At 56.9% G+C, this 27,993-nt stretch overlaps 2 protein-coding genes across 6 annotated transcripts; both read left to right on the plus strand.

Moving 5' to 3' along the window:
• Nucleotides 1–110: 110 nt before the first annotated feature.
• PNMA5 (PNMA family member 5) lies at nt 111–27,992 on the plus strand. 3 transcript variants are annotated; one of them, XM_014729269.3, is made up of 5 exons: nt 111–383; nt 5,909–6,000; nt 7,753–7,884; nt 8,573–8,633; nt 8,830–12,245. In XM_014729269.3, the coding sequence occupies exon 5, from the start codon at nt 8,955–8,957 to the stop codon at nt 10,287–10,289; it is 1,335 nt and encodes a 444-aa protein (XP_014584755.1). In that variant the 5' UTR covers nt 111–383; nt 5,909–6,000; nt 7,753–7,884; nt 8,573–8,633; nt 8,830–8,954; the 3' UTR covers nt 10,290–12,245. The 3 variants fall into 3 exon arrangements, 2 of the variants coding, with proteins under 2 accessions (XP_014584755.1, XP_070113681.1); XR_011434824.1 differs by lacking the exon at nt 111–383 and adding an exon at nt 27,277–27,992 and having other exon boundaries at nt 5,861–6,000; nt 8,830–11,525; XM_070257580.1 differs by lacking the exon at nt 111–383 and having other exon boundaries at nt 5,861–6,000; nt 7,753–7,899.
• On the plus strand, nt 21,846–27,992 carry LOC138921875 (paraneoplastic antigen Ma6E-like). 3 transcript variants are annotated; one of them, XM_070257562.1, is made up of 3 exons: nt 21,846–22,604; nt 23,681–23,966; nt 24,446–27,992. In XM_070257562.1, the coding sequence occupies exon 3, from the start codon at nt 24,517–24,519 to the stop codon at nt 26,647–26,649; it is 2,133 nt and encodes a 710-aa protein (XP_070113663.1). In that variant the 5' UTR covers nt 21,846–22,604; nt 23,681–23,966; nt 24,446–24,516; the 3' UTR covers nt 26,650–27,992. The 3 variants fall into 3 exon arrangements, with proteins under 3 accessions (XP_070113663.1, XP_070113664.1, XP_070113662.1); XM_070257563.1 differs by having other exon boundaries at nt 21,924–22,604; nt 23,697–23,966; XM_070257561.1 differs by lacking the exons at nt 21,846–22,604; nt 23,681–23,966 and adding an exon at nt 24,087–24,194.
• Nucleotide 27,993: the final 1 nt, after the last annotated feature.

Here is a 27,993-nt window from a genome sequence, read left to right on the forward strand (position 1 = left end):
TTTGGGTCCATCCTCTCTTTCATTACTGTTGCAGACAGATGACCACCTAGTCCTTATTGCACACTTGCAGTGACCAGGAGCTCAGTCCCTTACAAGCCCATTCTGTCTGTAGACAGTCCCGTTATCTAATGCCATCTGTAGGATTTCTTTCCCTCTGAATGTCTTCTGAACACTAGGCTCTGCCTGTGAATGGTGCCTGTGATACCACACCCCCCGCCATGCTCTCCACTGCCCAGGGAACTACTTCTGTCTGCACTCTTCATAATGTGATCAGCATAATTTCCTCCTCTGGGTGCCTTCTTCACCTACTCTCTGCTTGGGAGTGTGTGAGTCTCTCTCTGAAGTTTCCTTTGGCTATGAGAGATTGCTACAGGACATTTTTTGTGAGTACTGTTTGCACATTCATATTTTTAACAGCTTTATTGAAATATATTTAATACACAAGGAACTGCACATATTTAGGGCAGACTTTTATTCAGAAGAATTATTATAGGGGGAAGAGACTTGCAATAGGGGGAGGGGTGCTTTTACAATAGCGAGAATGCTGTGACCAGAAGCTCTGCAAGCATCTGAAGAGTTAGGCAAAAAGAGTTTTTCTTTTATAAAGAGGAGTAAGAAAGGCTAGAAAGAATCAAATGTGGGGAAGTAGGGTAAAAAGGTAGCATGATGGCACAGTAGATCGGCAAATATTTCCCCCTGGGGCCAGCCTTTTCCCAGGAGAGGCTGCTGGCCGGCTTCGGCTGTGAGTGGGCCAAAGTTCAGGGGCCTGGAGGAAAGAGAGAAGCAAAACCAAAGTTTGATTAACAAGCATTTTGTTCCAGTTTACCAGTGGGTACAAAATTTAGCTAATTATTTTTGAGGCAAAGAATGGGAATTTGGAGGGTCTGTCTGGCCTTGTCATAGAGAAACAAGAGAGGCACCCTTGAGTCTCATCTAAGTCCTATGGGGAAGCGGGGTTCTTTACAGTAAACCACTTCACAGGACACAAAGTGCGGCTTTCTTTGCTCTTTCCAGGGTCAGAGGGCTCATGTAAAATTCAGCATTGTCAGTTTCTCCTATTGTTCAAGACAAACAACATTCATTCACCACTCAACAGACTAGAGGGGTCATTGATCTAAGTTGGGCAAAGCAGGGTCTAAGAAACAGTCTCCTGAGGACTCTTAGAGGCATTGCTCCTGCAAAATCAGCTGAATCATCTGTTGAGAAGTGATGGCAAAGGGTAGTTATTTTAGTGTCAGGCATCTTAAGACGGGGGTGCCTCTCATATAAAGGCCCGCATGACCTTCCTTACTAACCCAGTTAGTGACTTGTTCCAGAGAAATTTGGCCCCTGCGTGGTGTGCTGGGGTGATAGTCCTCTAAGGTATAGATCAAGTCATTGGCCTTTAACTCTCAGTGCTGCTTCAGATTCTGGCAGGGAAGGCCAGCTTCAAGGCAATCTGGAGTCTCCATGAGGATCTGGGCAGTCAGGTTTTAGGTCCTGGTAATGCCAAATCAGGAAGGAGGGAGAAAAATGAGAAGTGTTAGTTTGGAAGGTTGTAGTCAGCTACTGAAGGAAATTCGATACTGAAATTGACATTGAATATCAATTGTTCAATATTGATCAATTCCTTCAAGATATTGAAGGAATTCAAAACTGAAAATTTGGTAAGGGTTGACAATGTGTGCAAGATCACAGGGTTCATTCCAATTTACAGATAGGTAACAAAACCATGAAGTTGACAAAGAGGTGCAAAATAGCTCAAAGAGAATGAACAGGACCAGAATGTCATAACCCACAATAGCATGCTGTAGTTTTCTAATGAAATGCAAAATTTCTCTCTATGGTCACCTCCTCTTTGATCAAAGATAATCTCAGAGTAAGGTTATTTTTTATCACCAAATACCTGGTCTCATTAGATTTCACCTGATTACTTGCACAGGTGCAGCAAGAATGGTAATTAATTGTACAGGCCTTTTAAAGTTTGCTTTGCTAGAAGTTTTTATAAGGAATTTCAGATTGGACTTTTAAAAGCCTCTCAAGGTTAGGAAGTCAAGCCAAAAACTCACCACTGTATTTCACCCACAGTTCCCATATATTTTGGTGAATTCCTCTCTTCTTGAGGTTCATAAAATATCCTAAGTTTTCTTGGCCTGCCGGGAAGTGACCTTCCTTACTCACTTGTAAGGCTGGGCACTCTGTAAATGAGGTATCAGGCTGGGTTTCCCAAGAAGGTTTTGTAAGAATTGACTTCATAAACTCAACCTAGTTAAAATTGTCAGGTCATGCCTGATTCTCTGAGCATCATTCTCAAATACGACATTGTAGCCAAAGCCTTGGCCATATAACCAGTGTTTCCAATTATGTCCTGTTAACGAGGAGGATAGGTTCTTATTGAACCTAGGCAAATAATTGTATTGCCATGAAAATAAGAATGCCCAAAAAGAATTTCTGAATTCTGGAGGGATTTGGCAGGGAGAAAAAGATAAATGTTTCATTTCTGTTTATAAAAGTAGAGTCAGGAGTGCCCTTCAAGTTGCTAGATGAAATGCTGCCCAGTTCATGAAGTGTTTAATGAAGCCAATTAGATCTTCAAAAAAAATTATAGTCTACTAAATTGTTATGCGTTATGGATAGTTTAAGAGAAATGAGAAAGGAGCTCTTTATATCCAGAAAATAGAACATTAAAGCATCAGCAACATTCCAAACAAAACCCATAAGCATCCTTCATGAGTGCATTCAGTCCTATGTAATTGATTCCTGTTCTGCTCAGTCTTGGGCTAGCAGTCTCATGAACCCATCAGCTTCTTCACTAGAGTTCTGGAAATTCTGGCTCAGTCCAGTGGTAGGATCTCAAAGTTGTTGAAGCAAGGCCATCAAAAGTCTGTGCCTAAGAGCGCCTGGTGTAGTCCTCTCCCTAGGGGTCTGAGACAGTCCCTTTTTCTTTAAGAGAAGCCTTCTGGCCTGTAGCTGATTGCAAGTACTTTCAGGGAAGACTCAGTAAACTATCCGTGCCTGACAAATGATTTTAAATGCCCATAGTTAAAGATTTCATGTGAGTTCCTTACAAAAATAATGCAATTGAGTAGGAAATTTGGTCATTTCTGTGGCATGCAACATTTTAAAAGACAACCAGAATTATGACTGAAAATGCTACACTGTTGTTTAATATCAAGCAAAGCAGCACCAGGACACACCATGGACAGCGAGGGTGGTGGCACATCTCTAGGATCTTCAGAGAATTTCTAAAATATTTCAATTAATAACATTCTGCCCGCACACATTTAACCTAGGGAAGGTTAGGCATCTCTTCTGATTTGACAAAGCCTCCCATGCAACTCGATATATCAAATAAACCTACTCATTTCTAGCACCTCTGTTTTCACAAGGTGAAAGATCCTTTGTGATTTTCAAGGTCTCTCTGGGAAAATTCAAAGATTTGAGATCAAGATTCTATCACTTAGGATTTGAGTTTACGAAGGCAAAATATCAAAGTTTTCAGGAGGTTTGAACACTTTGTTAAATATGATCATGGGTCAGTGAGAAACACTACTTGGCTGTGTATTTAACCAAAGTGACAAAATATTTTAAAAGTTAATATAGGCGGTAATACAATTGTAAAGAACCTTAGTTCTTTCAAAAGTAAGACTTGGTTCTCAAGTAATTAAGGACATGATAAAATCAACATAAAGCAAAGAAAATTATTCTGATAAGATGTAGAATCTTTGTTTTCTAGGCAGATTACTCAAAAAGTAGAGAAAAACCTTTTACTACCTCTTATTAAGAGTAGACCAATAATCTAAGAAAATTTTTCCATTTTAACAGAGAAAAACAAATCCTAGTTTTGCATCAGTGTACTATTTGATATTACACCTCGTTTTTAAAAATCTCATAAACAGATTTAACTTTAGCCAACTTTGACCACAAGAAATAAAATTCCTTTTCTGTGACCCTTTTACAACTTTCCATATCTACTCAGGTTTTGTTCTGTGCTTTCAACTTTCTCATTCTGAACAACCAGTCATTTTAGTTCAGGACAAAATTACTCTTTAACAAAAACACATCCTGCATACCTTGTACATTTAATTTAATATAAATCTAAGGTTTTTTTTTTTTTTTTTTTTTTTTTTTTTTTTGAGGCAGCTTAGCCCTGAGCTAACATCTGCTGCCAATCCTCCTCTTTTTGGTGAGGAAGACTGGCCCTGAGCTAACATCCGTGCCCATCTTCCTCTACTTTATATGTGGGACGCCTACCACAGCATGGCTTTCCACGTGGTGCCATGTCCGCACCCGGGATCCGAACTGGGGAACCCTGGGCCACTGAAGCGGAACGTGCACACTTAACCGCTGTACGACTGGGCGGCCCCTAAGTCTAAGGTTTTAAGTTACCAAAAGATCTTGGAAACTATCTTTAGGACTGACAAACTATATATGAAACATAACTACTATTGAAATGAAGTTGTTAGAATAAATTCACTTTCATTAATTCCTGAGAATAATAAGAGTATTCTATTTATAGAAGCAGTTAATTATCTTTAAACCAATAATAATAGAGCTCCTTGAAGGGATTTTATAATCTAATTTGGTAATACCATCAGAGATAGGAAATATTACATACACATACATGCACACAAAGCATACATATAAAACAAGTCCTGGGGATGTAATGTACAGCATGGAGACTATAGTTAATAATTCTCTATTGCATATTTGAAAGTTGCTAAGAGGGTAGGTCTTAAAAGTTCTCATCACAAGAAAAGAAATTTCTAACTGTGTGTGATGATGGATGTTAACTAGACTTGCGATGGTGGTCATTTTGCAATATATACAAATATTGAATCATTATGTTGTACACCTAAAACTAATAGAATGTGATATGTTTTCAGGGGTCTTTCTTACCCCTCACTGCTTTCCAGGATCGCAGAGCCAGAAGCCCGCTTTCCGTGTTACGGCCCTTTGTGATACCTTGTGATCCCTGTAACACCAGGGGGCTGAGTATCCCAAATAAAGCAAAAGAAATCTTTTCTGTTGCCAAAGGCCCACAACTTCTGATCCTGAAAAGTAATTACAGGCTTCAGAGCCCTGGTAGTCAAAGCATAGTCAGGGCTCTGCAGCATCAGAGTCACGGAGCTTTCGAGAAACGCCGAATCTCATTCCCAACCCAGTCCTCCTGACTCAGAACCTGCATTTTTATCAAGATCTCCTTGGGGTTTGTGCACACCTCCCAGCGTGCTACTGTGCCTCACCCGTGTCCTTTTCTGGAACAGCGCTTTTGGGTCCTTCGGCCCCCAGGGCAAACATTCCCATCTTCCCTCTGTGGAAGAAACCTCCTTCGGGAAAGGGCGGGAAGCGGTTTGGGTACCAGGTGGGTAATACTTGGTCGTGAAGTCAAGAGAATAATAGGAGAATGGAATCCTTTGATAGTTTTCTGTCTCTTGTGAAATGCAGGAAGCAGCTGCATTTGTGCCGTCCTCCCCTAGAACACAGCTCAGTACCTAACGGGGATCAGGAGTTTCCTTTAGTAAGCACCCACTGGGGCTTTCCTTTTGCACCCGGCCCTGCGCTGACTGCTTGGAATATTCAACTAGGGAGAGCGACTGGTGACCATCATGACACAGCTCCTGTCCGATGGGGAAGAGACGTGCGCAACAGAAGCCGCAATGGCGGCTGGGTCTGGTGTGGCACCTGGCAGGCCTGGCGGTCTCCTTTGAGCTAATCCGAGGCCAGACTTGGTCCAGCTCTGCAATATAAGCTGCCCCCAAGTCGAGTTGAACTTTCTGTTCCCCTAGGCGTAGCAGGGATATGGGCAGGGAGTGGGGACCCTTTCGAGGGGGCGGGGTGGGTGCCACGCTGCGAGGGCGCAGCTGCGAGCGGGCCGTGTGCAACTCCACGGGGGGTTTGTCACCTGACAACCTCTTCCCGCCTTCAGCTCCCGGCCCAGTGTGCACCGCGGCAGCAGCAGCGACGGACGCGTGGCGGCTGTAGTGCTCGGGTGCTCTGGCCTGCAGGCGTCTCCAACAGGTACAGCACGGGGCCCGGGGCACAGAAAGCAAACCAAACTGAAAGGGATCCCCCCCAACAACCTTTGCAATCTACCTTAGCGTCCCAGGGGTCAGTGGCTATAGGTTTCCCCTGGAAGTGGGATCCCACTAGATCAGGCCTGGCACCCCGCCAGCTCCATGCCGTTTCCAGGCGTTGCGACCAGCTTTGCAACTGCAGGGGAACCTATTCCACACCTAACCCTGCCCAGAGCCATTGCATTCAGGACAAGTGGCTCTGGGCCTTCCCCTGGAGGGAAAGCGGTTTCAGTCCTTCCTCTCCTGGCCTGCGCCAGCTTCCACTGACCAGACGTATTCCTGCTCCTGAATGGGGGGTGTTTGAGGCAGGGGGGTTTGAAGGGGCTTAGGATGGGAGGGGGTAACACTGGGGAATGACGATGGGAGACTTGGGGACAGCAGTTGGGCGTGGGTGGGGGCAGGGCTTGAATGGGGGGCAGGGCATAGGACAGAGATGGGCCTTGGGAAGGGATGGGGCATAGCTTGAGTGGGGGCAGGGATTGCGCTTGGGTGGGGGTGGGGCTCGGCATCAGGGTTTGGGCTTAGATGGGGTGGGGCCTGGGTGGGGGCAGGGCTTGAGTGGGGGTGGGACATGGATGACGGTTAGGACGTGGGTGGGGGCAGGGATTGATCATCAGTGGGGGTGGGGCTTGGAGTCAGGGGTTGGGCTTAGGTGGGGGTGGGGCTTGGGAAAGAATGAGACTTGGGGGCAGGGCTTGAAGGGGTGGGGCTTGGGTGGGGGCGGGGCTTTTCAGGGGTGGGGCACAGGTGGCAGTGGTAGGACTTAGGTGGCGACAAGGATTGAGCTTCAGTAGGGGTGGGGCTTGGCATCAGAGGTTGGGCTTAGGTGGAGGTGGAGCTTGGGTGAGGGTGGGGCTTGGGTGCTGGGGGTTGGGGAAAGAGATTTAGTGGGGGCTGGGCTTGAGAGGGGTGGGACACGGGCGGGAGAGGTGGGGCTTGGGTGGGGGCGTGGCTTGGGAGGGGTGGAGCATGGGTGGCATGAGTAGGACTTGGGTGGGGATAAGGACTGAGCTCCAGTGGGGGTGGGGCTTGGCGTCAGGGCTAGGCTTAGGCGGGCATGGTATTTGGGTGGGGGCAGGGCCTCAGAGGGGTGGAACATGGCTGGCAAGGGTAGGACGTGAGTGGGGCCAGGGATTGCTCTCTGGTGGGGGCGGGGCTCCAGCATCAGGGGTTGGGCTTATATGGGGTGGGGCCTGGGTGGGGGCAGGGCTTGAGTGGGGGTGGGACGTGGACGACGGTTAGGACGTGGGTGGGGGCAGGGATTGATCATCAGCGGGGGTGGGGCTTGGAGTCAGGGGTTGGGCTTAGGTGGGGTGGGGCTTGAGTGGGGGGTAGGGCATGGGAAAGAGTGAGACTTCGTGGGGGCGGGGCTTGGCAGGGGCGGGGTATGGCTGGCAGGGGTAGGACTTGGGTAGGGACAAGGATTGATCTTCAGTGGGGGTGGGGCTTGGGTGAGGGTGAGGAACGGGAAGAGGTGGGACTTGGCAGTGGGAGGCGGGGTTTGAGGGCGGGGCTGGAACTGAGGGTGGAGCAATAATCTGACTGTAGGATCCCTTCTGGTCTAGCAGCGGACTGCGGTGAGCAGTTTCTTCTTGCGGTACTTGTGGATACTTCTGCAGACCCAGAGTCGGCACAGCCTGAGCAGGGGCATGTGGGGCAGAACCATAGCAGAATACTTGTGTCTTGCTTTGGACAGATCCAGTGGAGCAGTACCCACCATCCCAGGGCCAGGAACTGCCTGACTGTGGACAGAGCTAGAGGGCAAGCCAAGATTGAGTGTCAGTGGAATCCCAGAGTCTTCAGTGCAATCGGGGCCTTCCTCAGCGTGGTGAGCAGCTGTGAGGTGGGCCTGTGTTGGGAGGAGCCTCTGTAACCCTGGCAAAGAGCAGGAGGAAAGGGGCTGCCTGCCAAGGTATACAGGCTCTGCAGGGTCGGGTCACACCTAGGGTGGGAGTTTTCCATCTCCTGCAGTGTGGCAGTGGAGACCCTTTCTGTGTCCCTTTTCTGCACCTGGTTCCAGCTTCCACACAATTTGAAACTGCAAGCTCTTGTTTTTTCAGCACTTGATCCTTACTGCCCACCCTCCACACCTCCCTCATTCCCCTCTTGTTTCTAGGACATTTCAGTGGTTGGAGGCCAGTGACATCACCTCTTGCTCCTCAAGGGCCTTAACCTTACCACATGACACTCTGCGATATAAACCCATGGTCCATGCTGTTCTCGGTATCCACGGCAACACTGCAGCTTGTCACACATTCTCCACACCCACTAGTTTCATTGTATTGTGCAGAGCTCCAGCCATCTTTCTCATCTATCAGGCATCTTCTGAGAAAGAGGGCAACTCTGGATCTCATTCCTCCAGCCTTTGCCCTAGCAAAGAGGGTGCCAGGTGCCCTGGGCCTGCACGGCCCTGAGCTGGGGAGTGTGACATTCTCCTGTCCTCTCCTGCTTGGAGGGCTTTGTCAGTATCCCCAGGTGTCAGGCGCTGCCTCCTGATGCTGGCCTTTTCACCACAGGTACCTGCAGCACACGCAGCAGAGTCCTCAGACTTTGAGGAGGAACCCACGGCAGGAGGAGGTCAGCAGGGAGGGGATGAGGTGGGGGGAGTTTGGCCTGGGGAGACTCCTCCACACTCTACCTTCCACTAATTGACATGGGGAGCCCTGAAAAGCAGGGACTGAATCCCTGTGAGCTGAGATGGGGGCAGAGGAGGGTCTTGTGGTGGGGGTGGGGAGCAGGCATTAATGATACACTCACCCCATTTGCGTTACAGCCTGTGGAAACCTGGAACACGTCTGCCTTCGTACTTGGCACCGGCTCGGAATTCTTTGAGTCCTGGTCAAACTGCGAGCTGATTACTGCCCCTAGTATTAGATCAGTCCATAGATAGTGGGAGCAATGGCCGTGACACTGTTAGAAGATTGGTGCAAGGGGATGGACCTGGACCCCAGGAAGGCCCTGCTGATCGTGGGGATCCCCGTGGAGTGCAGTGAGGCTGAAATTAAAGAGACCGTGAAGGCAGGCTTACAGCCCCTGTGCGCTTACAAGGTGCTGGGCAGAATGTTCAGAAGAGAAGACAATGCTAAGGCAGTCTTCATCGAATTGGCCGACACCGTCAATTATGCTATGATGCCCAGTGAGATACCAGGAAAGGGAGGTGCTTGGCAAGTGGTGGTAAAACCCCGTAATCCTGATGATGAATTTATCACTAGACTGAACTACTTCCTGAAAGATGAGGGCCGGAGAATGGTAGATGTGGCCAAAAGCCTAGGGTATAGCACTCTCACTGAGGGCATGGAGCCAGAGGGCTTGGCCCAAGTCAAACTACCAGTTTTGCAACCTCTGAAAGAAAGCATGTGGTACCGAAAACTGAAAGTGTTTTCGGGAAGTGTTTCCCCAGGCCCAGGCGAAGAGAACTTTGAAGGCTGGCTAGAGCAGGTCACTGACATGATGCAGATATGGCAAGTGCCTGAGGTGGAGAAGATGCGGCGTTTGCTGGAGAGCTTACGTGGCTCCGCCCTGTCAATAATGCGGGTGCTCCGGGCCAACAATGACTCTATGACTATGGAGCAGTGCCTGGACGCCCTGAAGGAGATCTTTGGGAATAAAGAGGACTGGAGAACCTCACAGTTTAAGTTCCTCCAGACCTTTCAGAAGACTGGCGAGAAAATCTCTGTGTTCTTGCTTCGGTTGGAGCCCCTGCTGCAGAGGGCCGTGCAGCAGAGCCCCTTTTCGATGCACAGCACAGACATGATCCGCCTGAAACACATCCTAGCCAGGGCCTCCATGACCACCACCCTCCGGGGCAAGCTTGAGATCCTGGATCAGCGGGGACATCCTCCCACTTTTCTGGAGTTAGTGAAACTCATTCGAGATGAAGAGGAGTGGGAGACTACCATGGCAGTGACGAAGGAGAGGGAGAGGCAAGTAGGAAGGGGCCGCATGGCCTTTGGCAGGCAGGTAGTAGCAGAAGCCAGTGTCCCCATGCCTCAGGTCATTGTGCAGGCGGGGTTGTTTAGGGAGAGCAGCACCCAGACCCGCCTGGAAGGGGCAGTCCCAGCACTGAAGCGCGGGCGAACGCCATGCCTCTATGGTAGTGGAGAGGAAGACCACAGCCAGGCAGCATGTCCTAGGGCCAAGAGCCAACCTCTAGCAAAGCAGAGGCCTCAGTTTGCAGCAGAAGAGTCGGGAAACGAGACAGGGGCTGGGGCCATGAGCCACCCCGAGCCCTAGGAAGCATAGGCTCAAGAGATGCAGGCAGCCCTTCCTCTGGCAAGCAGCAGAAAGATTTTAAGAAGGGGAAGAGGCAGTCCACACAAACAGCAGGGGACTTGAGTGGGGCAGAGGGGCAGGGCAGCCAGGCCCAGGCCGAGCTCCCTCAACCTTCACCAACTGGAAGGGTCTCCATCCACCAAGCTGAACTCAGCTCAGGGAGGTGCTGGCAACATAAGCAAAGATCAACCGCCCCTAGCACATGGCGTGGTCCAGCCACTGGCAGAGACCCCGATGTGGCAGAGGCTGAAGAAGGTGCATTTGGGGGTTCTGGCTGGCCAGCCCCAAATACCCACCTTGTGGCCTCTGAGTTAAGAACGCCAACTGGCTCCCAAGCCACGTGGGGCCCAGAGGAGTCTTCCCCGGGGTCGCCCCTGACAGAAGGGGCCAGCACCAGTGAGGAAGAGCTGCACAGAACAGAGGTAAAGCTCTGGAGGGGAGGCCGCAGGGTCCAGCCTGTGTTCAGGATCATGTACGCTGCCCTAGAGAAGCCCCAGGAAGGCAGCACCCTTGAGCCCCTGTGCAAGTGAGGACAGGAGGGGGTGTTGGGTACCTGGGGCGCCTGTACCCACAGATGGCTTTGATGTGAGTGGGTGTGCAGAGAAACCTTTGGTACAAAGCAGGAGGAGGAGGAGGAAAAGGAGGAGGTAGAAGGGAAGGAGGAGGAAGAAGTAGAGAAGGATGATGAGGAGGAGGAGGATGGAGGAGTTGTTGCAGGAGGGGTGTTGTTTTGTTCTGCTTGTGTTTGCGCAGGGCCACTGGAGACCTAGAGAAAGCAGGCAAGGGGACTTGGGACTGGCCTGACAAACCACAACTCAGCAGCTGCCGTTGCCAAAGCCAGCCCCAAACCCTGCCAACTCATGCAGCCAGCCTGGCAGCTCCCATGAGTGGCAGCCCCAGGCTGGGTGAGGGGCTCCTGAAGACGTCTGCCACCTGCACAGGCCTGGGAGACGTTAGGGGATCATCTCAAGGGTGCCAGCTGCCTGGGCCTCCCGACAGCAGGACCCCTATTCACTGTGCCCTGGGGCAGGCTTCTCCCTGTTCTGGGAAGCCCACTTGTATCTCTGTGGACCCCGTAGTTACCCAAGTGTCAACTAATCCACGCCCAAAACACACACACACAAACACACTAGCCATGATTTCTCTGCAGAGCCGTGGGGTGTACGTGATCCCAGGGTGGGGGTCCTGGCCTAGCAGGCAGCACCCTCTCGGCCCTGGCACGTGCTGTGAGCTTCACTGCCAGCCCGGGCTCTGCTCACTCTCGTCCACTGCCGTGAGCTCAACTCTGCCTTCTTGGTGTGGATTTAGGCCAACCGTTGCTTGTTCCTGTGAAAATGTGTGTGTTCTTATCTGAGCAGTGGCCCCCACCCCACCCCGGAGACCCCAAGGCCAGTCCCAGGAGATGCCTGGAAGGATGGACAGACGAGGGCATGGCCGGCGCTCACCCCGGGACCTCGGGAAGGAAGAACTGGAGCAGGGACATGGAGGGGCTGCGGGAGGCTCCAGTGGGACTGTGCTCTCATGTGCCAACCTGTTGTTACTTGTGGCTCAGTTTCCTGGGCTTGGTGTGGTGTCCCCTGTTGTATTTTCCAGCGTCCTGTTACTGTCTTATGTGGCCCATAGGGCAGGGCCCCACCCGAGAATGTCAGCCAGAGGGGGAGGGGGTGCCGTGGAGTGAGAAGACATTGCCAGTGTCCATCGTTCTGCCAAGAGGCTGGCCGAGGGGCTCCCAGGAAGGCAGACTGTGGTGGGAGGGCCTCAGCTTGGGGGGCAGCTGAGGCACCCTGTTAGAGACTGACTGTCCCCGAGACCTGTGGGCTGTAGCGGCCGTTAGAAGTTCCTCTCCGTGTTGTCATTCCCTTCTCTGCAATGGTTTCAGTAAGTGGTTCTCTTCAATAAATTTCATTGATCGTTCCAGCTGCGTGTCGTCCGTCTCTGCTGTGGGCAACTGAGGGAAGGGTCTGCTGGGGGTGGGGGTGGGGGCAACAGTGGCCTGTCACCTGCATTGGGGTATGATCAGGACAGGGGCCAGGAGGGGCTGTGTCGTCCCCTGGGCTGGACGGAGCTGAGTGACAGGAACTTGTGGGCGTGGGCAGTGGCTGGTTGGGTCCCCAGGAAACTCGGGGTGTCCCCAGAAATAAGCGGGCTAGACGTTGAAGGGAGGGGGAGGAACCACAGGCAGGATCCAGGGCTCCAGGATCCCTGGCACCGCTGTAGGGGCTCAGGGCACCCGGACGGGTCAGAGAGGTCACGTGTGCAATCCCAGAGACCAGCGGGCCACAGAAGGGCCCAGGCCTGAGGTCAGATGCCCCTGCCAGGAGCTGGGCCCAGGACTCTGGGCTGGGGGTGGTTGCCCGCTCAGCCCACTCCTGCCAGCCGACAAGTGGCCAGCCTCTGTCTAGCCACCGAGGGACGTTTGGGGACCTGCCGGTGTTTCATGGCCGAGGGATGGAGGGCGGGCTGGGCGAGGGCTCCACAGCCCTCATGCCCTGGGTCGGGGGAGGAAAGGCAGGGAGAGCCACCCTCCACTCTTGAGTCCTGGGCAGGGCGGCCCCTCGAGGGGCCGGGGCACCGCCTTCCTGTCCCACTCCCCTCCCAGCCAACTCCTAGGGGCACCAGTCCTGTGTCCTGGGAGCAGGCAGGAGGCAGCGGGTGTGAGTGGGAGGCTGCAGGCAGGAGCTGGGGAGTGGCCCCTTCCTGCCCAGAGCAGGTGGACTCTGGGTCCCTGCAGCCCAGTGAGCCCTCGGTGCCACCTGAGGAGGGCACCCACCCAGGATGGAGGATGCTGCTGATCCTTGAGACCCTCTCTCTGCGCGCCGTGGCTGGAGGGGCAGTGCTCAGAGAGGGTGTCGTCAGGTGTCAGGAGCCAGGAGCCATCTGCCTCCACCTGCCTGGGCTCTGCCCTCACCTCAGGGGGCTGGGAGCCCACCACAAATTGAGGGCAGCCGGCCATCAGGCGCCGAGCTGATTCAGAGTCTTCGGGAGACGGAACGAAGGTGCGGAGAGGAGAGGGGACGGATGGTACCGTTGTCCCAGAAATGGTGAGGGGCCCTCGAGGGCCTGCCCAGTCTGTGCCCACTGGCGTCCTCCAGCCATTCTGAAGGGGCAGAGTCTCTGACCACCCCCACAGTACAGAAGAAGAACGCAGTTCCCAAAGCAGGGAGGGCCAGGGCGAGGACCTTGCAGGGAGCTGAGGCCTGGGCTGTGGCCGTCCAACCGGCCTGTGGGAACCGAGCACGTGGGGAGCCCTGAGCTGTGTGGCGAGAGCTGCAGACAGCGGGTCTGCAGGGACGGGGGGCGGGGGCCCCTGGAGATGCTGGGCGCGCAGGGCAATGGAGAGGGGGCGGCGAGGGCTGTCGGGACGGAGATCATGAGGGCCATGCCTGCAGCCTCTTGGGCCCAGTGGACTTGGCTCCGTGTTATAGGGACACCTGCACGTGTCCCATCAAGGGGTACTGCAGGATCCGGGGGGCTCCCAGGTGGGCTCTGCTCTCCCTGCCTCCTTCAGGCAAGGCACCATCCCAGGTCGTCTGTCCCCCGTGTCTTGGCAGGGCCATGGCCACTGGCCACTTTCCGCCAGCCCCTCAGGATTTGGGGGCAGGACAAGAGGAGAGGGGATGGGAGGGGCTGATCCCTTGTCTCTCCCTCGCGCAGTGTACCTGTGTGGGCGTGTTCCCCAAGCAGGTGTGAGTGTGCGTGTGAGCGAGTGAGAGTGTGCATTCGTGTCATTGAATGTGTGTGTGAGTGCAAGTGAATGTGTGTGTGAATGAGTGGGAGTGTGCAAGTGTAAGAGCATGTGAGTGTGTCTGAGTGTGAGCGAGTGGGAGTGAGCGTCACTGGACGTGTGTGAGAGGGTGTGCGCGTGCGTGAGGCGGGTGGTGGTGGGTTGGAGTCCTTCCTGGACTGCGTGGGACAGCGGCTTCCCCGCCCCGCCCGTGGAGGGGAGCTGCCGCAGGGCCGGCCCTGGGAATCAGCCCTCCTCCTTCTGGGGCTGGCACAGAAGAGAGGGGCCCCTGGAGGCCACCCCTTCCCAGCCTTTCCTCCTCTGCCCGCACCCAGCGAGAGATTTGGAAAGAGACGAGTGCGTACTTGTCTTCCCACCCTCATCCCCGTTTTTCCTTTGCATGTTGAGCGGGTACCCCCTACCCCAGGCCCCTGAGTCCTTCGCCCAGGGCCGGTAGGGCAGAGTCCCAAGCCCAAGTGACTGTCAGCCACTTCCCCAGGACTGGGGGACGGGCCAAGGTCTCTTGCTGCTGGGGGCCCCCAGAGCTGTGCAGCCCGCGTTCCTCCCCAGCCAGGCTGGCCCCATGCCCGGGAGCCCGCTTTGCCCTCTGAGATTTTCCCTACCTGAAGTCCCTGTCATTTGGGGTTCAGCCCCTCGCAAGGCCACCATCCTCTTCTAGACCCCACACCCCCTCATGGAGCCTGGAGTAGGGCCTGCCTCCCGAGCCAGCAGACTCTGCACGTGGGAGTCCTTCCCGGGAGCGTTTGGCCGCCAGCACCTCCAGCTGCCCTGCTCTCAGCCCCAGCTGTCCGCCTGGGCTCAAACTCATGGCCCCCATTCTCACGGTAGAAAGCCATAGGTCCCTGTTTTCCTAACACCTCATTGGAAGCCCTGGTCCCCATCACAAAGAGTAAAGATCAGCCCCCTAAGCAGATTGCTTTCCTATCCCAGAGGCGGGCTGGGGCAGCTTCTCACCGGCGGGGTTGACAGCCAGCCCAGATTACCAAGGAGTACTCTGGGAGCTGGGGTCCTGTTCCGGGGCACGTTGTACTGCCGAAGCCTTGGCCCTAATCTCCCTGAGCCCAGATCCAAGTGTTCCAGGTCACACCCACCTGGGCTCTGCACAAAGTGACCCCACGCTGCATGCCGTCCCACGCCGTGCTCTCTTCGGCACTGTTCGAGGCAATGCTTTCCACGGCACCCCCACACTTTGCTTCCCGTCCCACTTGGCAGTCTGAGAGCCGTGATCCCACCTGGCCAAACAAAGGACAGCAGAAATCGGGGACTAATGGCCCTACACCCACCAGCTGTGTACCCCAAAGGTGCTAAGGGGTTTGGAGCCTGGGAGAAGGGTGAGCCTCTCCCTCAGAGCTTCTGTCTCTGAGCACTGATTTTGTGCCAGGCAGTGGGCTGAGCAACGGGGCCTGCACCCGCTCCACGAGTCCTCAGAGGAGCCCTGGGGGGAGGAGCGTCCTGTAATGACCCCTCTTCTCCAGATGAGGACGCCAGGCACAGGAAGGTTCAGGCACTTACCCAAAGTACCACAGCTCTGCAGTGGAGGCACTGGGATTCCAGGCCAGGCCAACTGACCACACGACCCAGGCCTGGAAAGGACGCTCGAGGTGTGTGGCTAGCAGTGACAGTCCCAGAAACACAGCTGAGAGAGACGCGGCAGATTATTAATGGTGACAGCCCCAGGAGACAGCCCAAGGAAAGACCCATGGTGCGTGGGTAATGGTGATGGACGCTCTCTCCGAGGGGCGAACCTGTGTTGCTTCCGCATCTCACCAACATCAGTGCCTTTTTAAAGCCTCCAAGAGCGAGCCTGGCTGGACACGTGCCACACGTTCATGGCAACTGCCTGTGCACGGGGACACAACGGCTGTGAGTTCTCAGCTTTTCTCTCCTCTTGTGCAGTCTGGAGTCATCTGCGAGAGCCCTCGCTCCTAGAGGCGGCGGCAGAAGAGCCCCGGGGAGGAGGCCCTGGCCTTTGGCTCCCATCTGATCCCGGCACGGCCGTGTTGCCGGCCCTCTGCCGGGGCAGGTGTTGGGGTGTCTCTCTGGCGTCCTCTGGGCCCCGCTGGATGTCTCGATGTGCGCCATTTCTCTGTGCACACTGCCCGGGTCACTCTCAGCCAACCACGGACACACGGAGCCCCGGTCCAAGCTTGATGACAACCAAGGGTGGCCAGGTCCTGCCAAAAATGGAAAAGAGAGAGCGACAGAGGGGCTGAGGTGAGACTGGAACAGGTCATTGACCTCGCCTGGCCAAGCCCCTCTTCCAGAAAGTGCACCAGACGCCAGAGAGGGAGCCTGCAGACGTGGGCTCTAACCCTGCCACGTCTGACCTTGGGGCACTCCCGGGGCCCCCCCCCCCCCAGGCCTGCTGTCTAGTGCTGCGGCTGCCCTCAGGCCACGAGATGCGGGGACCAGCGCCAGGGCTCTGCGGAGGCCCAGGGCAAGATGGGACACGGTGGGGGGAGGGCAGATGGCTGATGTGGGCAGGGGGTGCATATCGGGGAAGACTCGGGCCCCCACCTCCACCCCCACCCCACCCGGGAGTCAGGCCTCCTCATAGAGGCCAAGGAGCAAGACTGATGGGGCCTGGCACAGCCTCGCAGTTGGTGGGGCCCTGGGACACGGGGGGAGGGAGCAAGACGAGGCTGTGCAGAAAGGTGAGGAGCTCCTGCGGGGCTGGTAGGGCTGAGCTTGGCTGAGGGGTCGCCTTTGACCTTCTCATCCCAGAGCCCGCAGGGTCCTTCCCAGGACAGAATGGTCCCTAGGGGAGGCCTGGGGAAGGCCCCAGATGGGCAGCAGGGCCTCGGGATGAGCAGGGCCGGGCCACAGCTCACACGTGTGCTCCAGACCGACCCTGTGACCCCTGCCGCGCTGTGGGCCACAGCCTCGGGCCTCCTGCCTGCCCCCTCAGCCTGCAGCATCACTGCAGTTTGCAACAAGGAGCTCCTGTCCCCTTAGGCTGCACTTGGTGTTCCCAGGACCGTGGTTCCTAGACCCAGAGCCAAGCACATTGCTTGTCGTTGGGAGCCCTGAGCCTTGTCCGGCACAGCCCCCAGGACAGGCGCCCTCTGCCCCCTGCCCTCTCCCCTGCATCCATGGCTCCAGGATGGCTCCTCCCCCTCCTGGGGCTCAGCTGGGGCTTGCCACCTCAGGCCATGTCCCTGTCTCTCCTCTCTCCAGGATTTCCCGAGGGACATTAGACTCTGAGTGCTATCCCCAGGCCCAACTTGGTGCACACCCCGCTGCCCACCACGTGCACGTGGGGAGAAAGGGTCTTCCGTTTCCCTGTTATTCACGTATGGAGGGCTGGGGGCAGCATTCACACCGCCCTCGCTGAGAGGGCAGCATCCCACTGAGTCTGTCTAGTCCCACCCTAACCTGGGCCGATGCTCCCCTCTCATGTCGCCGTCATCCCCACAGAGGCCCCAAGTGCCCCCCTTCTGTTGTGGGCACCTAGGGGTGCAGGGGCCATTGGGCAGTAGGGACAGGTGTCCCCCTAAGGCCACGGAGAAGTGATCTGGGCCTAGGGGCTTCCTCCAGGCAGCCCTTGCCACTTGCAGGAAGGGTCCCCCTTCCCTCCCAACACGGACCTAGCTTTCTCCTCCCTCCCTTCTTCCTCTCCAGCCTCTTTGGCTCGACGCTTCCTCCAGGACCCTCACTCTGCACGCAGGGTCCGGTCCTCTCCCTTCTCTCCAGTCTCTCTGCCTTTGCTGCAGCCCTCAGCTGGGTGACTCGGGGCTAGCAGTGGGACCAGGGGAGGGAAGCGCTCCGGCGGGAAGGCAGAGGACGTGGACTGTATTCCCCAGAACAACCACTAAGCAAATTACTTAAAAATATAGTAAGAGAAATGCCAAGAGATTAACCTGGTACGCTAGAAGGCATCTATTTAACACAAAAGAGGCCGCAATGGAGACATAGTGGAACAAGGATGATGTCAGACGCATAGAAAAGAATGGCAGTCAGAATCCTACCTTTCCAGGAATTACATTATCAGTGGATTAAAGATTAAAGCTGCTCAGCATCATTAGTCATCAGGGAAATGTAGATTAAAACCACAGTGAGATAGCCCTTCATACCCACCAGGATGGCTGGAACCAAAAAGATGGACAATAACAAGGTTGGCGAGGAAGTGGAGATATTGGACCCCTCAACGTTGCTGGTGGGAACATAAAATGGCGCAGCCACTTTGGAAAACAGTTGGGCTGTTCTTCAAAAGGTTAAACTTAGTGTTACCACAGGACCCAGCAATTCCACTCCTAGGTACCTACCCAAGAGAAATGAAAACATATGTTCACACAAAAACCTGCACAGAAATGTTTGTAGCAACATTATTCGTAATAGCTGAAAAGTGAAAACAATCCAAATATTCATTGACTGATGAATGGATAAATAAAATGTGGTCTGTTCATACAATGGAACATTATTCAGCCATAAAAAAGAATGAAGCGCTGACGCATGCTGCAGCATGGACGACACTTGAAAATATCAAGCCAAATGAAAGAAGCCAGAAAATGCAACATGTTGTGTGATTCCATTCATACTAAATGTCCAGAATAGGTAAATCTCTAGAGAATGAAAGCAGATTAGTGGTTGGCAAGGCCTGGCAGAGGGAGATGTGGGGGGAGGGTGACTACTGGCTGGGTAGAGGGTGTCCTCTGGGTGATGGAAAGGTTCTGGGGTCGAGGTGATGACCACACAACACTGTGAGTGTGCCGAATGCCACTCAGTTGTCCACTTCAAAGGGTGAGCGGGACGGTACCGGACGTCTGTCTCGATCTGAAAATGAGCGATTGCTTTACACTGGAGGCCACAGCAGCTCCGAAGTCCACGTGCCCCAGCACACACAGAAGCAGACTGGGAGCCACAGCTGACCTCCTGGATTTCCTCACACACATGCGAAAGAACTTCCACGCACACCTCCTAACAGCCCATCCATGCCACATTAGGGAACGTCACCCAAGTCCAGGACTCCAGGGCACAGGGAGAAGCCACGTGGAACACCCTCTATTGTCCGTACCACTAAGGATAGTCAGACTATCCTTATGGCGAGGTCACCCTGGATCGCATTCCCACGTAATCATTGCATGTTACCAGATCAAAAGAGCACCTGGAACAAACTCCTAGAAGACCCCGTCCCTGGGTCGGTTCAGCCCCCTGCTTTTGTCGTTCATGCCACCTCTCTTCATGCCCCGCTGAGGACCAAAGTGCAAATGTTCTGGGCAATTCTGCAGGCACGGTCCCAGTGAGCCAGAGCCACGACAGAAATTGCCGTGAGGAGCTGCGGAGGCGGGGGCTGCCCTGGGCTTGAGACGGCACCAGAGGAAGGGCAGTCCAGCTGGGTCGCTCCACGTCCCTGGCAGACCCCTGCCCTGGCGGCAGTGGGCTGGGACACGCGTGCATCCATTCGTGTTCCTGCACCCCCGGCTCTGACTTACAGGGAGACCGCTCAGGGTAGGGGCTCCAGCTCCAGGGTTGGGTGCTGACTGCCCCCAGAGGGGAGCTGCACTGGGCGGGAAGGCCGCTGGGCACGGATGGCTGGAGACGCAGCCTGGTCATGTGGGAAAGGGCTCCTGAGAGGGCTGGGAGGTATGCGTGCCTCTCTCTCTCCCTCTCCACCCAACCATGCCAGGCAAATCCCCTGGCCTAGTGGGAGCACAGGGTGATGGCCAACAGGTAAAGTGGCCCAAGTGGCCTCTGGGAGGTCCTGGAAAGGGCAAGACTTGGAGCAGGTCGGGGAGAGCTGAGCCCACCCCATAGGGGCAAAGACCCCTGGTACCTGGGGATGGAGGGCGGGCCCCGCAGACCTCGGGGCCCTGGGCTCTGACTGTGGGAAAGTCCCGGCTGGTGCAGTCTCTAGGTGCCCCCCCAAAGAGGGGGAATGCCGGGCAGCGGGCGGTGAAGCTGCCAAGGCCAGAAGGGCCTGGAGGGGCAGACGGAGAGAGGAAGGGAGGGAGCAGCTGAGAGATGAATGAGCACCCTGCAGGTGGCCCCCACGGTGACGCAGGGCCCCAGCAGATCTAGTGAGGAGACTGCCTTCCACCTCTGTCAGATACAACTGCTCAACTAGGGGTCAAACACACACCCTGGGGGGCTGTTTCTTTCATTGGTTACCAAGAGGCCCCAGACCCAGTGCTTTCCTCTCCGGGGGATGGGCGCCGGCGGCAGGGGGAGAGGGGGTGAGTGAGGGGGCTTTCAGTGAGGTTTGTTGCCGGCCTGTTCACTCAAAGCTCAGGGTGGCTGTTCTGTTAGGCATGGTCAGCCCCTGCGCCAGCGGCTGGGCTCACGGAGAGGGAGGGACTAATGCTGGAGGAGACGCAATAGTGGTGGCAGGACGGACGACAGTGGCCCTCCTTGAGCACTTGCTAAGTGCTGGGCACCTCCTTAGGACTTTGTACACATCGCTGCTTGCTTGACCTGTATGTAGAGGCCTCTGTCCTTTGTTGGAGCAGCACAGACAGAGCAGCTGGGACTGAGCGTGCTGGGCATGGAGTGTGTGCGTGGGCCAGAGCGGGATCAACGTTGATAAGGTGGAACTCAGTCTGGGGGAATCCACAGGGGCTTCCTGGAGGACACGTGTTCTGAGCTTGACCTTAAAGGCCCAGCCAGCATTAAAGGGAGGGGACAGGGGGAGAAAGTGTGGCCAGTTTGGTCAGAGAGGAGAGCCAGGAGCACCACAATGCATGTGTGCCTAGAGTGCCAGGAACGCCCAGAGAGGGCAATGATGAAGTTTTTCATACCAGATAGAGAGCTCTTTTGAAATTGCCTATGGATGAGCATAATGTGGAAAAATACGCCAGGGTGATCTGCCTCAGGAAAGAGGGGGCCCGCTCCAGTTTTGCTAAGGGAACCAGGGCAATTACAAGTCAAGAGCGGCTAGAAAGCAATTTGGAAGGATGGAAAGATTTTGAGGATAGAACAGAAATAATTCTCTGGTGAATGAAAAATGCAGTCTCAAAAGATAGCATTCTAATATCTGTAAGCGTACTACATGTGGCGACTGCAGCATAAAGGATGGGGTGGAGGGGGAACGAATCTGTATGGTGGAAAGCTTCTTACATTTATGTGAAGTGGTACAACATTAGCCACAAGTGGACAGTGAAAAGTTAAGGAAATAGATTATAATCTCTCGAGCAACCAGCAAAAGCATTTCAAAGCGATAATAGCCTCAAAAGGCAATAGTAAGTTAAAATGCAATAAAAACTTTTTGACTATCTCAGGCAGGAAAAGGGGAACATAGGAAGAGAGAGAGATGGGCAGACAGTGCTGTGCAGCGAATGTCTGTGTCCTCCCCCAGATTCACCTGTGTAATCGACCCCCTCCACGCCATGGTATTTGGAGGTGGAGCCTTTGGGAGGTGATTGGTTCATGGGGGTGGAGCCGCCATGAACGGGATCAGTGACCTTGTAAGAGAGACCCCGGAGAGCTCCCTCACCCGCTTCTGCCATAGCGAGGACATGGTGAGAGGATGTCTGTGTGTGAAGCAGGAGGCAGGTCCTCGCCGGACACGGCATCTGCCGGTACCTCGCTTCTGGACTTCTCAGCCTCCGGAACTGTGAGAAATGAACGTCTGCTGTTTATAAGCCACCCGGTCTCTGGTATTGTTTCCTCAGTATCTGCAGCAGACTCAGGCAGCCGGTAAAGGGCTGGACGTAAATCCAGCCATAGGAGAAACCACACTGGATGTTAACGGGTTAAACTGTGCGATTAAAAGGCAGAGACTGTCTGGATGAAGCCGAGAGCCAGGCTTTTGCTGCCCACAGGCGCTGCGATTGGACAGCAAAGCCTCAGGCGAGCGGATAGTCAGAGGATTCCGAGTGCTGTCCCACAGAAAGAGCAGCTAAGGAAGTCGGAGCGACCGTGCTGACAGTGGACCAAGCCGAGTTAAAGGCAGAGGCAGGTCCCTGGGATGGGAGGTCAGAACGATGGCAGGGTCAGCAGTGAGGGACGCGCAGCGCTAGTTCCCAGGAGTGTCTGTGGCCAGGGACAGAACTTTGCTGTCCAGGAAACCGAGGGTGACGGGACAGAGGGAGAGGCGGCCATTCCCAGCACCGCCGATGGAGATGTCACCCCTCCCGCCCGGGATGGGGACACCGAGAGGAGAAGTCAGTAGGGACGTAGACCGTCTGCGTGCCGCTACCAAGCACAGCAGGGCACAGACGACCGGGCAGTGGGCCCCACGGGCCCCAGCGGGCTCTGCGGGCGGGCCGACTCTCGGCTTCACGGGCGGCAGGGGCGGAAGCCGCGCTGTGCAGCGGTGGCAGGGGCGGAAGCCGCGCTGTGCTGCCGCGGCTGCGAGCCTTGCGACAGCGCCGTGAAGCCCTCGCCGCGCGGCGTCGCTCACGTGCTCCTCGCAGCCAATCGTCGCCCTGCCCTGAGCCACCTAGAACTTTCTCTCCTGCGCCCGGGGGCTTCTGGGAGGCGCGGGAGGTGGCGTGGCCGAGCGCAGAGTGCGTGAGCCGGGGCCACACAGCCGCCCTGAGGCGAGCCCGCCAGGCCTTCCAGGGGACCGGGAGCCGCCCGCGGGGCCGGCGCAGGTGAGCCACGTCGGCGGGGGGCTCGCGGGGGAGGGGGTCCGAGGGGAGGGTGAGCGAGCGGGAGCCGGTGAGGGTGGGGGGCAGCCAGCTGGGGTTTGGGCTGAGGGCAGGGCTCCCAGGGGCCTCAGGAGGGGGGGAGGCGGGGGCGGGGGCGGGGGCTAGTGACTCTAGGGGGGGCATGGGAAGCGAGCGCTCCCGGGGCTGCGGCTGGACAGGAGGGCGCCCGGCACGGGGGGGCTGCCGGCTGGGGTGGGGGCGCCAGCGGAGTCCGCCTGGGGTGGGAGGCGTGGGCGAGGCCGGCCATGCGTGCGGGAGTGGTGGGCGGCCATGCTCTGGGCAGCGGTGCGCTCTGGCTCGCTGGGGTGCTGGCTGTGGGGGGAGGGGGGTGGCGGGGGCAGGCTGGCAGCCCTGCATGTGTGGGTGGGGGGGACGGGGGCAGGCTGGCAGCCCTGCATCTGTGGGGTGGGAGGCGGGAGGGCAGAGCTCCCACTGCCGGCACTAGGGGGAGCACTCCGGGCTTGGGGAGCCGGATGGGCGGGATAACGTCCAAGCACGTGGGGGCGCCCTGCTTCCCAGGGCTGGAGGGGAGCGCTCCCAGCTGGCGGGGAGGGCGCTTTTCGGGTCTGGGGAGGATGCGCCCGGGCATGGGCAGGGGGATGGGCGGGAAGGTGGGGGGCCACTGGCTGAGGAGGGGTGCGGGAGAGGAGGGCCTGGCAGCATGGGTGCAGGTGCCACAGAGAGGGCGAGGCGCCGGGGAGGCAGTGGTCTGCGGGAGGCTGGTGCCCTGGGCGGTGGAGTGGGGGAGGGTCCGGGGAGGGGCTCTGCCCCCCGCAGCGGGTGTCTGAGAAGCTCCAGGTCGCCTCGGTGGAGGGTGCGCAGAGATTGCCGCGGTGGAGGGCCAGGGCCTTGGCCTCCGCGGAAAGTAGAGGCCCTTCGCAGGGGTCACTGGGGGACGCCATACTTCGGGCCCTAGGAGCGTCTCCCTAAGTTTAAAAGGGTTGCGCTTTGACAGAATAAGTTGCCTGGTCGCCCGGGGATTTTGTTTGACGTTAACAACGGTTAACATGTCTCTAAAGATTTGCAAACCTGTAGGTGGAAGAAGAAATCAGAGGAAATCAGAGGAACTCAGGAAGCGTTTCAAACCCAGTGATAGAAAATAGAAAAATACAACTTCCCCAAAGTAGTGGGAGGCAGCGCAGGAAGCGATCAATCGCAGGAAGACGGACAGCTCTAAGTGTGCGCCATAGAACAGGAGGAGGACACGGACTCGGGGCCCTGACGTCCCTTGAAGGAAGCTAGAAAGAGAAGAGCAGAGAGAGCCCAACGTGCCCTACGGAAGAGACCAGAGCGCCCGGAGGGGAGGTCAGTGAGAGAGAGCGGGGGAGAGGGAGGGACAGGGCGGGCCCTCCGCGGGCTCTGCTCAGGCAGCGTGGAACTGGGCCGGAGCCCAGCCTAGAGCGACCCCGAACAAAGAGAGGACAGGAGTCACCCTGCCGGGAAGGAAGGAAAGAGGGCTGTCACTGCAGGCCAGAGCACGTGGAAGAGAAGGAGGCAGGATCCTGGGGAAATTCATGCCCCAAATTGGAAAACGTGAGAGTCCCTGGGGAACAAGGCGACCCCCCCCCCCAGCCCCGAGGCTAGAGGAGGTAGAAAATGTGGGTAGCCTTCCATCTTGTGAAGCAATGTGGTTTCTTATCGAAGAGGTTTCCTAAGATCCAACGACGAAGCCAGCAGCGAGAGGAGGCGCTCCAGGCCCCAGCGTGAGGGGCCCGGGGCTCTGGCTGGGGCGGTGGGGTGGGCTGTGTGGCACAGACACGCCTCTCTCCCCTTTGCACCCGCAGGCCGAGGCCCACACTGCGAGAGTCCGTGCACGCCCGTCCAGTCCCTTCTGGCCGCCCTCAGGTCCTCAGTGATGGTGATGCCACTGGTGATGCTGCAGGACTGGTGCAGGTGGAGTGGCGCAAACGCACAGCGCTCCCTGCTCATCCTGGGCATCCCGGAGGACTGCGAGGACCGGGAATTCCAGGAGGCCGTGCGGGCTGCCCTGTGGCCCCTGGGCAGGTACCGAGTGCTGGGCAACGTCTTCAGAAAGGAGCTCGGGTTCAGGGTCGCTTTGGTGGAGTTCACTGAGTATTTAAATCGAAGTTTGGTCCCCCGACAGATACCAGGCAAGGGGGGACTCTGGGATGTGTTCTTCCTGCCCCAGGGCCCTGATTCTGAGTCACGGGATAGACCCAATTTCCCTGCACAGCCCCAGAGGCAAGCAGTGGCTGGCAGGGCAGGTGTGGCCAGAGCTGCAGGGGAGGAGGCAGCTGCAGGGGAGGAGGCAGCTGCAGGGGAGGAGGGAGCTGAGGGTGAGGCAGGAGCTGGAGAGGAAGCAGGATCCTCAGATGAAGAGGGAGCTGCCGGGGACACAGGAGTTGCAGGCGTGGTAGCATCTGTGGGCATGGCAGGAGCTGCAGCTGAGCCAGAGGCTCCAGGTGAGGAAGGAGCTGCAGGTGTGTCTGAGGCAGGGGCCCCAGAGGAGGCAGGAACTGCCAGTGAGGCAGTCACTGCAGGCGAGGATGGAGCTGAAGATGTGGCAAGAGCTGTGGGTGAGGAAGAAGCCACAGGTGAGGAAGAAGCTGGGAGTGAGGAGGAAGCTGAGGGCGAGGCAGGAGCTGGAGAGGAAGCAGGATCGTCAGATGAAGAGGGAGCTGCAGGGGACACAGGAGTTGCAGGCATGGTCGCATCTGTGAGCATGGCAGGAGCTGCAGGTGAGGCGGGAGCGGCAGGTGAGGAGGAAGTTGGAGATGTGGCAAGAGCTGCGGGTGAGGAAGAAGCCACAGGTGAGGCAGGAGCCCCAAGTGAGGAAGAAGCCGCAGGTGAGGAGGAAGCTGAGGGTGAGGAGGAAGCTGAGGGCGAGGAGGAAGCTGAGGGCGAGGCAGGAGCTGGAGAGGAAGCAGGATCGTCAGATGAAGAGGGAAACGCAGGGGACACAGGTGTTGCAGGCGTGGCAGGATCTGTGAGCATGGCAGGAGCTGCAGCTGAGGCGGAGGCTCCAGGTGACGAAGGAGCTGCAGGTGTGGCAAGAGCCATCAACGAGGCAGCAGCCCGGAGCCAGCACTGGCGGCAGACGTTGCAGCCTCTGCTCGATGCTATGGCCTACCGGGTACTGAGAAGGTTTTCTGGGGTGGAAGAGCCGGGCTGTGGAGAAGAGTCTTTTGAGAGCTGGCTGCACCATGCCAACGACACGCTGTACCTGTGGTGCCTCATGTCAGAGAGGGAGAGGAGGAGGAGACTGGTGGAGAGCTTGGGCGGCCCCGCGCTGGATCTCATGTGCGGCCTCCTGGAGGAAAATCCCGACACCCCTGCGCAGGACTGCCTGGCCGCGCTGGCCTGTGAAGATGCTGCCCGGACCCATGAAGATTGCCTCCCAGCCAATGAGGTCACCACTGAGGGCACCCCTGTCACTGCAGAAGAAAGCAAGCCTTCCCCACCCAAGGAAGATACCACCCTGGCTGCCCTTTCCAAGCAAGACACAGCCGAGGCTGCCCCGGCACGTGAAGTGGCCGATGGGGCAGTTCCTGTCACAGTCGACCGTGGAGAGGCTGCTCCTGACCCCCATGATGCTGCCCAGGCCGCCTGGGCTCGTGAAGATGCTGCCCAGGCCGCCCTGACCTGTGAAGACACCGCTGACGCTGCCCCGGCCCGTGAAGAGGCCGATGAGGCAGCTCCTGACACCCATGATGCTGCCGTGGCAGCCCCTGCCCCTGAGGAGACCACCGAGTCCTCTTCTGCCACTGGGGAAGGTGAAAATGTTCCTACTCGTGCGGGGCTAGGTCAGGCAGGACACTCGGGGGCCCCCGGGGGCCCCACCCCTGCTCAAACGGTCAGTGCTTCTGGGGCGGGCCCAGGAGGTCCTGGCAGTAACCCGGAAGGCCTCGCCCAGGTGGGAGACCAGGAGGCCGAGCAGACCCCCAAGGAGGGGCTCATCCAGGAGGAGCCAGGAAACCAGGACGGGGCTGAGGAGATGAGCCGCCCCGAGTCCTCCTCGGGCAAGTAGGCTCAAAAGGCCCAGGGGCCCCCTCTCCTCCCAGGCAGCAGAGCCCTGGAGGCAGGGGGAGGCGAGGCCAGGGTAGCCGCCTCACCCCACATGGGGACCAGGCCGAGGGAGGGGCCCGTCCAGCCCAAACCAAGCCCCTGGCCCCTCACGATCCCCAAGGGGCCATGACCCGCACCGTCAGCCGTTCCAAGTGACCAAGATGAACATATGTTACCCCAAATGGGCAGGGGAGAGGTGTAGCCCCGCTCAAGGCAGCACCACACCGAGCCCAAGCCCCATCCCAAGCCCTGCAAACTCAGGCAGCCAGCCTGGTGGCTCCCCCGAGTGGCAGCCCTGGCCTGGGTGAGGGGCACCTGAGGACGCCTGCCACCTGCACGGGCCTGGGAGACGTTAGGAGGTCATCTCAAGGGTGCCAGCTGTCTGGGCCTCCCAACAAGGGGACCCCCGTTCACTGTCACCTGGGGCAGGCTCCTCCCTGTTCTGGGAAGCCCGCTTGTATCTCAGTGGACCCTGTAGTTACCCACCTGTCAAGTAATCCACCCCCAAAACATACAAACCCACGTGCCATCATTTCTGTGCAGAGCCGTTAGGTGTGTGTGAGCCCGGGGTGGGGTCCTGGCCTAGCAGACAGCACCCTCTCGGCCCTGGCACGTGCTGTGAGCTTCAGTGCCAGCCCGGGCTCTGCTCTCTCTCGTCCGGTGCCATGAGCTCAACTCTGCCTTCTCGGTGGAGATTTAGGCCAACCGCTGCTTGTTCCTGTGGAGGTGTGTGCTTATCTGAGCAGTGGCCCCCACCCCACCCCAGAGTCCCCGAGCCCAGTCCCAGGAGATGCCTGGAAGGATGGACAGACGAGGGCGTGGCCGGCGCTCACCCCGGGACCTCGGGAAGGAAGAACTGGAGCAGGGACATGGAGGGGCTGCGGGAGGCTCCAGTGGGACTGTGCTCTCATGTGCCAACCTGTTGTTACTTGTGGCTCAGTTTCCTGGGCTTGGTGTGGTGTCCCCTGTTGTATTTTCCAGCGTCCTGTGACTGTCCTATGTGGCCCATAGGGCAGGGCCCCACCCCAGAATGTCAGCCAGAGGGGGAGGGGGTGCCGTGGAGTGAGAAGACATTGCCAGTGTCCATCGTTCTGCCAAGAGGCTGACCGTGGGGCTCCCAGGAAGGGAGACTGTGGTGGGAGGGCCTCAGCATGGGGGGCAGCTGAGGCACCCCGTTAGAGACTGACTGTCCCCGAGACCTGTGGGCTGTAGCGGCCGTTAGAAGTTCCTCTCCGTGTTGTCATTCCCTTCTCTGCAATGGTTTCAGTAAGTGGTTCTCTTCAATAAATTTCATTGATCGTTCCAG

The sequence above is a fragment of the Equus caballus genome, chromosome X (genome assembly GCF_041296265.1).
Source record: "Equus caballus isolate H_3958 breed thoroughbred chromosome X, TB-T2T, whole genome shotgun sequence".
Classification (NCBI taxonomy): domain Eukaryota; kingdom Metazoa; phylum Chordata; class Mammalia; order Perissodactyla; family Equidae; genus Equus; species Equus caballus.

Excerpts from the sequence above, each read along its gene's own strand:
- PNMA5 (XM_014729269.3), top strand. The coding sequence starts at position 8,955 with ATGGCCGTGACACTGTTAGAAGATTGGTGCAAGGGGATGGACCTGGAC.